Consider the following 17,086-nt stretch of genomic DNA (forward strand, 5'->3'; position numbering starts at 1 on the left):
CTCTCAGCCACACATTTATCTTTCACCTCACTCTATTCCCATACTTGTCGTGTGGCACAGGCAGTAATCCCGAGATTACTACCCTTGTGGTCCTGCTTGCCAACTTCTTTCCTAACTCTCTGTAATCAGTTTTCAAGACCTCCTCCCAGAAAGGATTAACCAGAGAGGATACTTCACTCACTCCAACACTGAACTGTGCTCGGAACCTACAGGCTCACTTTCAAGGACTCATCTCATGTTCTTGATATTTATTGCCTTTTTTTGCTTGTTTGTATTTACTGTAAATGTCCAGAAGAAAGTGTATCTTAGGGTTATATATGGTGACATATCTACTTTGACAATAAAGCTATCTTTGGAACTCTGAATAACACTGCTTTTCCTTGATGTCAAATTGGACCTAGTATTCAAATTTACCGTACAGGATTAATGCAAGTGAAAAGCAATTTCTACTGCATTTACTTCACTGGCACTAAACACAAAAACTGTAAAAATGGGACTTAATCACTTCTTAAAGATCATAATAACTGCAATTAAGAAGGTAGTGCCTGGGAATTAGTGCACAAACTGTATTTACATTCTCTTCCAGCTCTGAAAAAGATTCACAAAATTAGCTAAATATACTTGAAAAATCAGTGCTACAGTTCATAGTGTGGGAATTTGTGTGCTAAAACTGGATCTAGTTCCCTGTGGAGCCTCTATGCAGAGTGTGCAGCTGCTATATCTTTGCATTGCTAACCACTGGAAAGGAAGAGTACTGAAAGATTCATTAGAGCCACAGTATAGAGGCAATGCCACCATGGTCAGTCCCTAAACTGACTACAGGAGGAGGGTTGGGCATGGAGCTAGCAATCCCTTTCAATAAAAACCCACAGCTACAGAAACATCAACAGAAGCAGCAAAGTCCTATCCCAAGGAGAGGAAGGATCTTCGCTGAGAAGACAAAGTAACATGGTGCTAGCAGAAGCCACAGGGCTGATCAACTTTCTGTCAGTCCAAGACAGGATTCTGGCAAGCTACTGTTGATGGTCAATACCCCAGTAAGGGTAATGGGTTTAAGACAGTACAGAGGCAGAGAATGATGGCAGAAAACTGGGAAAGAAAAAGATACTGAACTATCCACTACAGCTGGCCCAACCTCTTCCACCTGAAGAACTGTTTCAATTGGCTGCACATTGATCAATGAACAGTAATCTCTGAACGCAGATCACGTGATTGTAAAATACAAAGCTAGTCTGTGAATGTACCTTCACTGAATTATTAGAGGCTGAAAGATAATGTGGACAGTCATCAATGACAGAAAAGCTTTCAACTCATATCTGGTTTCTGAATTCTCCATGAAGTGCTCCTTGTTCTGCGAGTTAACTCTGAAGATTCTATTTCCCCGAAAAGCTCCAATTTTTGGTAGCAGGGGTAAAACTTTCTGCAGATTTTTCTGATCCTGAGCAGTGGCCTCTCCATACCAGATGGTGATGCAACTTGTTAGAATGCTCTCTACAGTACATCTGTAGAAATTTGCAAGTCTTTGGCGAGGTACCAAGTCTCCTCAAACTCTTAATGAAATATAGTTACTGTCATGCCTTCTTTGTAATTGCAACAACTTGATGGACCCAGGATAGGTCTTCAGAGAATTTGACACCCAGGAACTTAAAACTGTTCACCCATGAGGACTGGTGTGTGTTCCCTTGACCTCTCCTTCTTGAAGCCCACAATCAATTCTTTAGACTTACTAATGTTGAGTGCAAGGTTATTGTTAAACCACTCAACTCAACTCTCTTTTCATCACAGTTGCTGATGAGGCCAACGACTGTTGTGTCATCAGCAAACTTGATGGTTTGGTTTGAATTGAATCTAGCAGCGCAGTCATGCATCAGCAGCACGAACGGCAGCTTGCTGAGCACAGAGCCCAGCAGTGGGTGCAGAGGGAGGTGGGGAGAGAGAGCTGGCGCCAGTGGCTCAGTCTGATGGAGCTGAGATGTTTGCGCCAACACTGACTGAACTGACTGTGGCCTTTGTCAAGTCCAAGAGCCAGTTAAAGAGAGAGCTTTTGACACCCAATGAGAACAGCTTACCCACCAGCTTCTGAGGGATGATCGTATTAAATGCCAAGTAGTCAATATACAACATGCTGGCAATAAGGCACCATTTTCCAGGTTGTTCAGAATGGAGTGTGGTGCAGAGTCTATGGCATCATCAATTGACTGATTTGAGTGATAAATGAACTTGAACTGGTTCAATGTAGCAGGAAGATGGGATTTAATGTTAGATTTCCCTCATGTCTGTAAGAAGTTACAATTATTGCATATTAGAGATCCTAGGAATATCCCACTGATCTATCATATGAATAAGCAATAGGAGGTTTATAAATGCTACCTGTCATATTTGGCTGCTCAAAACTTGTAATACTTTACAAAGAAGTATGAGCCATAAATAGATGAATAAAAGTATTTATACATGTTTAATTATGCAGATTGCACAGTATATATTCATAGTCCTGCAGCAGTTTAAACAAAATAAAGCAAATTCATTACTGATGTTACAGTGGCAAGATTAGGTGTGGAAAGTAAACTGAAGGGTAAGGTGGGTGGGTGGAGTAAAACAGCAAATAAATCCTGAAGGAATCAGAAACCTCATTTGTCAAAATTCATCTTGAAGTGCTAATTAACCCACATCATGACATTAAAGGAAGGCTTAGACCAAAGTGGAACAAAGCTAACTTATCACCCACAGTACATGGTTTTCAAACTAATTAGTGCTTTGTAAGAACGACATGCTAATGCAGTGAAATGGTGCACCTTGAAAAAAATACTCTATTTCCCACTGAAATCACTTTTCTAGCCATGCCTAAGATGATGTTTAAGGTTTTTAGAGGGGAAGTATAGAGTGATAAACCAGAGCGGTGGCTGGGTGAAATGCCTTGCTGGGTATGGTGGTAGAGGGATATACATTTGAGACACTTAAGATTAGATAGGCACATAGATGAAAAGGCTATGAGGGAAGGAAGGGTTGGATTGATCTTAGAGTATGTTAAAAGGTCAGCACAACATTATGAGCTGAAGGGCCTGTATTGTTCTATGTGGGTGCTTGCATAAATACTGGCAACACCAATGGCTTCATTTATCTTTGAGCCAATATGCAGCACAATGAGGAACTGGAATCCTGCAAAATACCAGGCTCATGATCATCAGACCCAGTTTCCTAAAACATTTCTACACAGTTTTACTCATTTATGATTTTAGACAAAAATAAAAGCATGACTTTTGCCACTTCTGGTAGGTCTCTTCTTTGAGTCACTGTCTTAGAGCTAATATCATGGAAAGGAAAGTCAGTATTTTTGCTGGGATTTTTTCAGAAGTGCTTAAGATCAATTAAAATGACTAGTCAACAAATCTAGTTCTTCAGAGTCTGGTGATAAACTTCTCTTTAACCAGTTGAAGATCATCTAAAAATAGGATCAGAAGCTGCAATTTTCAATGTTCAGTAATTGAAAATGGCTGCTTCCCAGAGAGAAATGTAATAATGATAATTTCAAGGCTTTTTGGTACTATTCTTGAAATTAAGGCACAAATTTTCAGTACAATTTACCATTTTCTGTTATCACTTACTTCAGGTCTCATCATTCATACTGCCATTGTACTAGCTGAATATTTTGGGGGATATCTAACCACGTACACTCCCACAGCAACTAGCTATTAATAGCATTGCATTAGTATCTCCTATTAGGCAAATCCAATTGCTTACCTTTTATCATTAAGGCTAGCCTCAATCTACCTAGGTTTCACCTCACCCCCTTCCGGACCACTCCAAATGTGATCTGCCACTTCAGTCATACCCAAAAATTTAAAGTTACCAAAATTTGCATTTGCAAGAGATGGCTGAAATGACCATTTGCCTCCTTTCACCCTGCTTCACAACTACTTTAATGGCATAATTTCTAGACATTGATGTTAGTTCTAATATACTTAATGCCCTGAAAAACAACACATTGCTTTCCTTAAAATATGCTGGTGCATCTCCATTGGCATCTCCAAATTAAGAAAAAGCCTCTCAATTTAGCTAGATTATTACCCATATTAACTCTGCAATTTTGTTGAAGAAATGTTCAGGAAATTTATTCAAAGATCTATTTTCACACAAAAAAAATAAGATATGGCCACCCACCAATCTTGGCCTCTTGTATTAAATCAAACTAATATTCAAGCAACACACAGCAGGCCAGGCAGCATCTATGGAAAAGAGTATAGTTGACATTTTAGGTTGAGACCCTTCACCCGGACCGAAGAGAAAAGATGAGGAGTCAGATTAAGAGGGTGGAGGGAAGAGAGTGGCCTCTGGTCTGCAGTACTCACTGGAGCTTAGAAGAATGAGGGGGTATCGCAATGAAAACTACTGAATACTATATTGAAAGTCCCAGATAGAGTGGATTTGGAGAGGATATTTCCTATAGTGGGGGCAAGTGTAGGACCAGAGGGTGCTTCCCTCCACCCCCCCCCCCACCTTCTTACTCTGACATCATTTTTTCTCCAGTCCGGATGAAGGGTCTCGACTCAAAACGTTGAGTATACTCTTTTCCACAGATGCTGCCTGGCCTGATGAGTTCCTCCAGCATTGTGCATGTTGCTTGAATTTCCAGCATTTACAGATTTTCTCTTGTCAGATTGGAAAAATGCTAATGTAACTCCTTTATTTAAAAAGGGCAATAGACAGAAGGCTGGCAATTATAGGCCAGTTAGCCTAACATCTGTGGTTGGCAAAATGTTGGAATCAATAATTAAGGAAACAGTAACAGGGCATTTGGATAAACATAACTTAATAGGACAAAGTCAGCATGGCTTTACAAAAGGGAAGTCATGTTTGACAAATTTGTTGGAGTTCTTTGAGGACATAATATATAAGGTAGATAAAGGGGAACCAGTGGATGTGGTGTATTTGGACTTCCAAAAGGCATTTGACAAGGTGCCACACCAAAGATTATTACTTAAAGTAAAAAATCATGGGATTGGAGATAATATTCTGGCATGGGTGGAGGATTGGCTTTCTAACAGAAAACAGAGTTGGGATAAATGGTTTATTCTCAGACTGGCAGCTGATGACTAGTGGTGTTCTGCAGGGGTCGGTGTTGGGACCCCAACTCTTTACAATCTATATTAATGATTTGGAGAAAGGGATTAAGTGCAACGTATCGAAGTTTGCTGATGACACAAAGTTGTGAGGGAGTGTAATGAGTGCGGAGGACATTGAAACCCTGCAGGGGGACATAGATAGGCTGAGTGATTGGGCAGACATTTGGCAGATGAAATATAATACTGACAAGTGTGAGGTCTTGCACTTTGGCAGGAAAAATAATAGAGCAAGTTATTATCTAAATGGAGAGAAACTGGAAAGTGCTTCTGTGCAAAGGGATCTGGGGGTCCTGGTGCAGGAAACACAAAAAGTTAGTATGCAAGTGCAGCAGGTGGTCAAGAAGGCCAATGGAATGCTGGTTTTTATTGCTAGGGGGATGGAGTATAAGAACAGGGAGGTCTTACTGCAGTTGTACCTGGAGTACTGCATGCAGTTCTGGTGTCCATATTTAAGAAAGGACATACTGGCTCTCGAGGCAGTGCAGAGAAGGTTCACTAGGTTAATTCCGGGGATGGGTGGGTTGATGTATGATGAGAGGTTGAGTAGATTGGGATTCTACTCATTGGAGTTCCGAAGAATGAGAGGCGATCTCATTGAAACATACAAGATTGTGAAGGGGCTTGATCGGGTGGATGCAGGGAGAATGTTCCCAATGATGAGTGAAACAAGGACTAGGGGGCATAATCTTAAAATAAGGGGATGCCATTCCAGGACTGGGATGAGGAGAAATTTCTTCACTCAGAGGGTAGTGGGGTTGTGGAATTTACTGCCCCAGAGAGCTGTGGAAGCTACTACACTCAATAAATTCAAAACGGAGATAGACATTTTCCTGGATAAAAATGGCATTAGGGGATACGGTGAGCGAGCAGGTAAGTGGACATGAGGCTAGATCAGCCATGTGATCTCCTGGGCCAGTTTTCGATAGCCTGGATGGGTCGGAGAGGAATTTTCCAGATTTTTTCTCCTCAATTGGCAAATCGGTTTTTTTCTCCCCAGGGTGATCACATTGGTTTGGGCGGGATGAATAATAAAATAAAATGGGTGGCATGGTGCCCTGTTGGTTGGCACTGTTGCCTTGTGGGATTCGGTGATAACTAGAGTTAAGATTGGATCAGCCATGATCTTGTTGAATGGCGAAGCAGGCTTGAGGGGCCGATTGGCCTACTCCTGCTCCTATCTCTTATGTATGTTATGTAACATCCAAGTTGATTTCCAGGAATACAAAGTTTATAAACTTTATGATTTAAAAAGATTATTACTTTTCCATATGGGCATCAATATCAAAACTTGTAGGTTGTAGAATTCAAGATTATTGATAGGGATGTGCTGGAGAAACCTAGAAAATAATTACAATTTTATACACAACACACCATGGTTTCAACTGAGCTGTCCCAGCCCCCCAACATAAAATTACTGCCTCAGCTATGTGAAGAGAAAGAAGATAGTTAAGAACAATGTTGGCCCCTTGAAGAATGAATTGGGAGAAATTGTTATGGGAAACAGGGAAATGGCAACAGAATTTAATGCATACTTTAGATCTGTCTTCACCAGGGAGGACACAAGCAATCTCCCAGATGTATGGATGGGCCAGGGTCACAAGATATCAGAGGAATTGAGACAGATTGACATTAGGAAAGAAACTGTGATGAGTAGACTGGTAGGACTGAAGGCTAATAAATCCCCGGGTCCAGATGGTCTGCATCCGAGGGTTCTAAAAGAGGTGGCTCAGGAAATTGCGGATGCATTGGTAATCATTTTCCAATGTTCCTTAGATTTAGGATCAGTTCCTGAAGATTGGAGAGTGGCTAATGTTGTCCCACTTTTCAAGAAGGGAGGGAAGGAGAAAACGGAGAACTATCGCCTTGTTAGCCTAACGTCAGTCGTGGGGAAGATGCTTGAGTCCATTATTAAGGACGAAATAGTGGCACATCTAGATGGCAGAAATAGGATTAGGCCGAGCCAGCATGGATTTACCAAGGGCAAATCATGCTTGACTAATCTGTTGGAGTTTTGAGGGTGTAACAAGGATGTTAGACGAGGGTAAGCCAGTGGATGTTGTGTACCTAGATTTTCAGAAGGCATTCAATAAGGTGCCACATAGGAGATTGGTGAGTAAAATCAGAGCTCATGGCATTGGGGGCAGGGTTTCAACATGGATAGAAAACTGGTTGGTAGATAGAAAGCAAAGGGTAGCAGTGAATGGGTGTTTCTCGGACTGGCTGGAGGTGACTAGTGGGGTACCACAGGGCTCTGTATTGGGACCACAGCTCTTTACGATTTATGTCAATGATTTAGGTGAGGGCATTGAAAACTATATCAGCAAGTTTGCTGACGATACTAAACTGGGTGGCAGTGTGACATGCGAAGAGGACGTTGGGAGAATACAGGGAGACTTGGATAGGCTGGGTGAGTGGGCAGATACTTGGCAGATGTCATTCAATGTGAATAAATGTGAAGTTATCCACTTTGGAAGCAGGAACAAGAGGGCAGAGTATTGTCTGAACGGTGTAGAGTTAGGTAAGGGAGAAATGCAAAGAGACCTAGGAGTCCTAGTTCACCAGTCAATGAAGGTGAATGAGCAAGTGCAACAGGCAGTGAAGAGGGCAAATGGAATGTTGGCCTTTGTTACAAGGGGAATTGAATACAAGAGCAAGGATGTCCTTTTGCATTTGTACAGGGCCCTGGTGAGACCACACCTGGAATATTGTGTACAGTTTTGGTCTCCAGGTTTAAGGAAGGACATTCTGGCAGTTGAGGAAGTGCAGCGTAGATTCAGGTTGATTCCTGGGATGGCAGGGCTGTCTTACGCAGAGAGATTGGGCTTGTACATGCTGGAATTGAGGAGATTGAGAGGGGATCTGATTGAAACGTTTAAGATAATTAAAGGATTTGATAGGATTGAGGCAGGAAATATGTTCCAGATGTTGGGAGAGTCCAGTACCAGAGGGCATGGATTGAGAATAAGAGGTCAGTTATTTAAAACAGAGTTGAGGAAGAGCTTCTTCTCCCAGAGAGTTGTGCAGGTGTGGAATGCACTGCCTCGGAAGACGGTGGAGGCGAATTCTCTGGATGCTTTCAAGAAGGAGCTAGATAGATATCTGATGGATAGGGGAATCAAGGGATATGGGGACAAGGCAGGGACTGGGTATTGATAGTGAATGATCAGCCATGATCTCAGAATGGCGGTGCAGACTCGAGGGGCCGAATGGTCTACTTCTGCACCTATTGTCTATTGTCTATTGTCACCTGGGACTACTTCACTAGCCTTTAAGAGTCAATTACAGTAATCTGGAGACAGAACTTCTTGGGTAAAGACTCTGCTTCTAACAGCCACACAATGGTCAGCAAAATGGGTGGTGAGATTTTTGTCAGCTTGTCAGATATCACTGACATTAATTTTCTTTATACATCTGACATTCAAGAAAGTATAAATGGTCAGAGGGGCAGGGAGTATTGAGGAAGCTGAGTCAGCATAAGGATTTATACAGATTACAAGAATGGGCAAAGAAGAGGCAGATGGAATATAGCATTGGGAAGTGTATGGGCATGCATTTTGCAAGAAGGAATACTGTATTTTCTAAATGGGAGAAAATTCAGAAATCAGTGATGCAAAGGGACTTGGGAGTCATTGTGCAGGATTCCTTGAAGGTTAGCTTGCACATTAATTCTGTGGTAAGGAAGGCAAAAGCAATGTTAATGTACATTGAGAAGATTGGAAATATAAAAGCAAGTATGAAATTATTTATAAGTCATTAGTCAGACTACATGAGTATTTTGAGCAGTTTTGAGATCCTCAACTAAGAAAAAATGTGCTGGCTTTGGAGAAGGTCCAGAGAGATTCATAAGAATGATTCCAGGAATGAAAAGGTTAACACATGCCCCTTTTATTCCCAGAGTGAGGAGTGTTTGAGGCTCTGGGCCTGTACTTACTGGAGTTTGGAAGAATGGGGGGGGTGGGGGGGGGGTATCTCATTGAAAACTGATCGAATATTTAAAGTCCTAGAAAGAGTGAATGTGAACAGGATGTTTCCTATAGTAGGAGAAGTGTAGGACCAGAGGGCACAGCCTCAGAATAAAGGAATATGTCTTTAGAACAGAGGAATTTCTTTAGCCAGAGGGTGACGAATCTGTGGAATTCAGTGCCATAGAACAGCTGTGAAGGATAAGTCATTGGGTAAAAATTGGGTAAACTGAGCACAGGATGAGAGGCTCTTGATTAGTCAGGGTGTCAAAGATTAAGGGGAGAAGGCAAGAGAATGGAGTTGAGCAGGATAATAAATCAATTGTGATAGAACGGCAGAGTGGACTTGATGGGCCAAATTATCCAATTCTGCTCCCATCTCTTCTGGTCTAAAATTCAAATAAATAGCAAATAAAGATTAAAAAATCACAAGAGTTTTTACATTTACCTTTTAAATCACTGAGATGTTGGTTGCTGTGCCAGATCACACCTGGCACATGATGGGAGGTCCAGACTGTGGCACATTCTAAAGCTGGCAAATGCCTATGAGACTGCTTCACCACTGCACACCATGAGGAGTCCAGCAGTGGAAAGAAATGGCAGATTTGGCATTCAGCATCTGTCAATACGATCTAGACTTCCCTGCTTCACAGTTCATGCACAGAGTTTTCTGGCAGATGTCAGCACAATCCAGACTAATGTTCATTTTAATATTACCATTCATCAATATCATCAGATTAGCCTCAGGATTAACTATAGGTGGTATACATATTTTTAGGTGGTATACATATTTTTAACATTTTCAAATCTCCTTTTGTACTAAGCTTAGACTTCATTTATAAATGGTGACACGTTTTCTCCACGTTGATTGGAATATGTCAATCCTTTTTCGCAATAAACTAATGGAGTTCCCCTTCCAGCATTATAAACATTCACTCACATTGATGATATACATAGATGCTTGTGCATTGAAAGCCAAAATGCACACACTGACATTGGTATACATACCATTAAGTACTTTTAGATTTTTTGTACATTCAATTCAACTGTTTACTGTTTTCTCAAGTCATGTCCTCCTGGAATGTAGTTAGTATATTTAAAGACTAAACAATCCCTGTCCCTTGTAAGCAAAAGGATTAAGTTTCCTGAAGCCACTTAATAACTGATTATGATGTATTTTATCTTCCCTCACTTGCTGTGTAGTGAATTGCATCAACAGTTATCAGCACAATTTTTTTAAAAATCACTTGCGTTAACAGTCACATCATATATTACTGCTCTATTAATGTTTTTCAACAAATGATTTGCAACAGATAATGCAGGACTTCTGAGTTTTATACATTCCAATATTTAAGTATATACATACACTTTAATAAGAACATGCAATATATCAATGCAATTTGACAGAAACATGATTTAACAGCAGGAAATGAACTACAACAGTCAAAGACATAAATTCATGTAAACATTACCATTGCCAGTACAACTATACTCTGAATTTCTACTCAATACCTCAAATGTACTATATTTATCCAAGATGGATTAGGAATATGTTTTCCATTCAGTGGTGGATTTATTCCATTACGATCCATTTATCAACTGGAAACATTTGTGCCCAACTGAAGGATTTAAACACAATTCCTCCTGGTATGTATAAACTTTATCAAGTTCAAAATCTGTGCAATAAATATAGTTGTGTGCAATAGTTTGCATTTTTTTCAATCATATCAATAGTTTCAGTGCAATTAGCTTGGGAAAAACACTCACTCTGGATGCATTTCATGTGTTCTTCAAACCTGGCAATTTAAATGAGCCAAGTTAAGAACCGATTAATTTGCTAAACATCATTTTTATCACAAGGGAAATTAACTGCAAACCACAACTGGGTTAAAATATAGCAGGAGCAAAATCTCAATCACAACATTGTTAAGAAAAATCTTTAATGCATAAAAAAATAAAAGATCACTATTTTAGGTTTGAAGTGAATGTTGACCTATCTAATACCAGAAAGCCCCATACTGTAACAGCCAAATTATCCTTTTGATTTTTATTAAGTTTTTTGTTATCTTTATAAATATTTAATGAGTTTGATCACTCTGAGCTGCTTTACTAGAAAAGTTGACGAGGTCAGTTCTGCAAATGTGTGGGATGAAAAACATCTGGTTGACTACTTAGCGGCTTTCTCAAATACGCAAACTGCCAAGTCCTGGATCTGCTGTGTTGTGTTGATTTATATGCATTTTTTGAGAAAGTAGAAGAGGATTAAAGTTAAATAACAATTCATTTTGTGAGATTATATGGTTGTCAGTTGTGCACTTATTTTACAACTTTAAAATGACAGTGCATATGTTTCCCAATACTTTAGTTTGCAATTGAACAGGGATACTCTACTCCAACCCACTGAACCACCCACACCTCTTGCTAGGGGTACCAAGAAATAAGCATCAGGATTGTAATAAGTACCAGAATAGAAATTTTTGTTCTAGACTATAAGGAATTCACTGCTTGTCAAATAAACAACTTCCATGCAATTGTAAAAAGTGGATTTAAATAGCATGAATTCATTGATGCAAAATTAGCAATTTAAAATGTAAAACATAACCTGTTGGCATTACACTGTTTTATTAAACATTGCAGATTAGAATCATAAATTCATACAGCACAAAACTGGGCCTTTTACCCTACCACAACCCTGATGACTTTCTGCCCATTTACATGAATCCCATTGGCCTATATTAGCACTAGATCCTCTAAGCCTTGACTAATTACTATAAGATTATAGTTTCTTCTAATTCTTACCCAATTCTCATCAATAACCACCAAAAGACAATGAAAATATGGAACTAACCAGTTCAATAATGGAGGATAACAAACTGGGATTACCCAATGCTCCATAAAATTTAGTTTACAATATCAAGGAAGAAATGAGATTAATGGTATGCTTAATAATGTTTTCTGTTGGTTCCCACCCCACCCCCTCGGCAATCATTTAGTGCTTGTCAGAGAATAGAATGATGTGACCTTTATATATAGGATTTTTCTGCCACTCAGACACTAGGTGTTTTTTTTTTAAATGGCTGAAAAGATTCCAGGTTTTAGTATGAAGCTCAAGAACTATCACCAACATATAGTAGCTTTACTAGAGTAAAACAAACATGAGAAGCTGAAAATGTATCAATGCCAAATCACATTCAATCAGTATATTTAATTTGAACATTTGTAGTATTAACCTACTTTTTAATTTCACATTTTAGACTATAGAAATAAAGCAATATTAATAAAAATTACCTTGTGAATTCATTGTGTGAACTGTGCGACTCTGTAATGCTGAGGGAGCCATCATGAGGCATAATATCCATGTTACAGTCCTCCAAACAACTTCCATAATTAAGTACCCTAGGATCAGAGAAGCAAGTGTTGTGCCAAGCTAAATCACACTGTGCCAACATGTCTTCTCTCCAAACTCTCTTTATGTTTGGATGCTATCTTCTAGTTTCCCAGTGGCCATTTCTGAGCACACCTAATAATGCAGAAAGCAGTTGATTTTATTCTTGTGGTGTACTTGTCCATACAATATACAACATCGAGAGATCTTCGGTGATACAATTTCTGGAAGAAAGAAAACACTGATAGTATTGAACGTCTTAAATAGGTGCCCACTTGTAGAGGAAATTCAAAAACTAATTTTGTGTTGGCCCTGCTGTTGACAATTACGTGAACAGATTACAAATGTTTACTTTCTAAACCGCTTGATTGGAAATATCTCAAGTCAGATCAGACTGAACTAAACCAAAAAGAAAAATACTGTAGATGTTAGAAACCTGAAATTTAAAAAAAGTTACAATGTTACAAATCCTCAAAAGGTCAATGAGCTAAACTATGTATTTCTAAATCCATGTGCCTTAACCTGCTGAGCATCTCCAGCATTTTCTTTTCTTCAAATTAAATATAATTAACAACATTATCTAGTCGATTTATTTCAGTATAATAATGTTTCCACTAATAATTTTATCCCAGGTACCTGGTATTAAAGTAATCATGTGTACTGCTGAAGTAGCTTGCTTAATATGCCAATGCTGTAAATTGCATGCACAATTAACAACCAGTTTCTGACCCAGAAGGGAAAATCATAATACAATTATACTAAAACAATTAGTTTTCTTGATATTAACAACTAAACAAAACACTTTAAAATTATGCATTTCTAGAGCAATACACCAGTGCTGAGCACATTCTTTCGGAACATGGGAGAAGACCAGAGTACCCAGAAGACAGTCATATTGTCATTGAGAGAACTGAAGATTTCATGTTTATGGTCACACCGGGGTCTTCAGAGTTGTGGGGCAGTGGTCGGTTAAGTTCAGGAAACAACATGCACTACCTTCAATTGCACTGCATATTTTCACTTGGAAAGTTGATCAAGAAAAATTGTTTCTAGTCTCCAAGTGATTTTATCACCTATATTTATAAAATTAAAGTAACCAAAACTAAAATATCACTATCATATGGTTTACTTTTCTCATTTGTTTTACTTTATTTGAAGAATATAATTTTGTCATCCTGCAGACTTTATGTAAACGTCCCTTTATTTTGTTTCAGCAATACCTATAAAAGTAAATATATATTCAGCTCATATTATTTGCCGACATCTGTTTGTGTACACAAGTTTGACAGATTAGAGTTTGCTAAGGTAACAGGACAGATAACTATTAAAGCACTAGAATCCTCAATGGCAATTTTGAGCGAAGTGGTAGAGCTGGGCATTGTTCCTAGATTCATGCATATGGTGAATAAAAAGTCAGCTTTAAAATCTCATCCCAGATAGACTGTATTCTTATTCAACCTGAAAAATGGTTGTAGAGTGCTGTAAAAGCTTTAGTAAGGGCCAAAGCAATGGCTTCACTCTTAGTCATGAGGTCCAAAGTTGTGACCATTCCAGTATTAAACAAACAGCTTGGTAAGGCATACAATTGAACACAGCACGATCCACGTCAAATTTGTTTCACATCTGTGGCACTCAATATGAACAAAGTTGCTCAGTAATTAATCCTGGCTCCTTGAATTACATCTTGGGGCATTGGTTACTGCTAGACAGAAAGTGACGCAAATATCTGGTGGAGGTTTTCACCAAAGCTGGAGACCTTCCAGCAATTTGACTGAAATATAAAATAACAGAAGTGCAAACTAACTTGTCCAAATGGAATAGCATAATTTGAATTGTGTTTTTGAGCTAAAAAGCAGAATGCATGTACAGTGGCATGCAAAAGTTTGGGCACCCCTCGTCAAATTTTCCGTTACTGTGAATAGCTAAGCAAGTAAATGATCTGACTTCCAAAAGGCATAAAGTTAAAGATGACATTTCTTTAATGTTTTAAGCAAGATTACTTTTTTTTCCCATCTTTTACAGTTTCAAAACAACAAAAAAGGAAAAGGGCCCAAAGCAAAAGTTTGGACACCCTGCATGATCAGTACTTCGTAACACCCACTTTTGGCAGGTATCACAGCTTGTAAAAGCTTTATGTAGCCTGATGAGTCTTTCAATTCTTGTTTGGGGGATTTTCGCCCTTTCTTCCTTGCAAAAGGCTTCTAGTTCTGTGAGATTATTGGGCTGTCTTGCATGCACTGCTTTTTTCATCTTCAGCTTTTTTTTAAAAACAGTGTGATGTTTGCTTCCAGAATTTGCTGGTATTTAATTGAATTTATTCTTCCCTCTACCAGTGAAATGTTCCCCGTACCACTGGCTGCAACACAAGCCCAAAACATGATCGCTCCACCCCCATGCTTAACAGTTGGAGGGGTGTTCTTTTCATGAAATTCTGCACCTTTTTTTCCTCCAAACATACCTTTGCTCATTGCAGCCAAGAAGTTCTATTTTAACTTCATCAATCCAAAATGCATCAGGCTTGTTTAGATATTCCTTTGCAAACTTCTGACGCTGAATTTTGTGGTGAGGATGCAGGAAAGGTTTTCTTCTGATGACTCTTCCATGAAGGTCATAACTTGTGCAGGTGTTGCTGCACAGTAGAACAGTGCACCACCACTCCAGCATCTGCAAAATCTTCCTGAAGGTCTTTTGCAGTCAAACGGGGATTTGATTTGCCTTTCTAGCAATCCTACGAGCAGTTCTCTCGGAAAGTTTTCTTGGTCTTCTAGACTTCAACTTGACCTCCACCATTCCTATTAACTGCCATTTCTTAATTACATTACAGACTGAGGAAACAGCTACCTGAAAATGCTTTGCTATCTTCTTATAGCATTCCCCTGCTTTGTGGACATCATTTATTTTAATTCTCAGAGTGCTAGGCAGCTGCTTAGAGGAGCCCATGGCTGCTGATTGTTGGGACAAGGTTTGAGGAGTCAGGGTACTTATAAAGCTTTGAAATTTGCATCACTTGACCTTTGCTAACAATGACTATGAACAAACCATAGCCCGAACAAGCTAATTAAGGTCTGAGACCTTGGTAAAACTCATCTGAGAGCTCAAATCTCTTGGGGTGCCTAAACTTTTGCATGGTGCTCCTTTCTTTTTCCCCATTCTACAATTGTACAACACTAAAATAATACACTAATCTTGCTTAAAGTGTGGAAAAGAATGTTTCATCTTTAACTTTATGACTTTTGGAGATCAATTCATCTTCTACTCAGCTAACTATTCACTGTAACAGAAATTTTGATCAGGGGCACCCCAAGCTTCTGCATGCCACTGTATGACATAATGGAAAAAAGAAATGATACAGAATTCCACTACCTAAAAATTGCAGCACACCAGTATGTGCTATTTGGGCGTTAGACAATCATTATTGGCTTCTTGTTGCAAACTTCAGCAGTACCCAAGTTCTCAGGTATTACTGAACTGCCAGTACCCATGGGCATAATGTGTTTTCATTCAAGTTTATCACAAGGAAGTTAAATATAGGACCTACCTCTGTATGGTTCTAATCTAGTATTACAAACAAATTAATGTGGAATAATGCTGCTGCTGAAATTGTGTCAGATATATTACTCCCACGCACCATTAATGTTGTGTCTTATTTCAGGTGAAGTCTAGCTTCAAACTGCATAAGGCTGAAATGAACTGCAATAAAGTCTAATTCTTGTGTCTAATGGTCAAATCTTAAATCTATAACATTCCTTTTTGCCTCTGTAAAGTTAACATGCAGAATTATAGTAAACTCCCTTCAGAAGTTATTTCATTTTTTGAAAACAGTACTCCATACTTTTTGCACATGAAGACAATGAACATGCTTATTTGAAGTGGGCAGGAATGTAACATTGTATTATATACCAATAGAGCTTTTCAGTATTTATTATTAACTCACTTTGGAACTAAAATGATTGTGAACCAAAATATTGGCAAAGTGTTAACACTTGCAGGTAACAAGATATTAGATTGTGCAGCACAGAAGTTTCAGATGCCTTCACAAAGAGCCTTTTCGAGTTCCAAGATTGTAATATGATGTCACATCTCTGAACATCAATTGATAATGTGGAAGATCTTAACATACAGATGCGCTGCACTGCAGTACTTCCAAGAATAAGTGTATGAAATGTGGCAATTTCACTTTTGCAGTAGGGGCTTTAATTAAGCAGGATGAAGACAAAACAGCAACAACTGCATACACACACGCTGAAGCTTGAATGGCAATTAATTGGTGTAAGACCCAAGATGAATACATGGTCATTTTCAACTGATCCTGGAGAATTGCAGAAGGCAACTCTGAAGATATGTTCAAATAGACACAGCACTTGCTGTATGCCATGTTGCTTCATCTGGGATGTATTTTCTGGACAGCACATGACACAACAGAAGAAAACCACATATGTGCCAGACTTCATGTCCACACTACTGATACTCAAGCAAATTAAATATTTCAGTTATGAGTCTTGCACAGAGCTGAGGATAAAGGTTTGCTATCCATGAAGCAAGAATGATAAATATACTCCAAAATTAGCTGTATCACAAACCAAACTATTCCAGATATACACTGGCATCTCCTTAACAAG

The 17,086-nt window shown here is 39.0% G+C and overlaps 1 protein-coding gene across 1 annotated transcript in view; it reads right to left on the bottom strand.

Annotated features, from left to right (window-relative positions):
* Nucleotides 1–12,467, bottom strand: part of LOC132405767 (A disintegrin and metalloproteinase with thrombospondin motifs 6-like) — a 183,939-nt gene extending 171,472 nt beyond the window's left edge. Inside the window, exon 1 of the mRNA XM_059990779.1 lies at nucleotides 12,371–12,467. Coding sequence (XP_059846762.1) covers nucleotides 12,371–12,467 — 97 coding nt within the window. The remainder of the gene's footprint in view (nucleotides 1–12,370) is intronic.
* Nucleotides 12,468–17,086: the final 4,619 nt, after the last annotated feature.

Source organism: Hypanus sabinus, chromosome 16, assembly GCF_030144855.1.
Source record: "Hypanus sabinus isolate sHypSab1 chromosome 16, sHypSab1.hap1, whole genome shotgun sequence".
In the NCBI taxonomy this organism is placed as follows: Eukaryota; Metazoa; Chordata; class Chondrichthyes; order Myliobatiformes; family Dasyatidae; genus Hypanus; species Hypanus sabinus.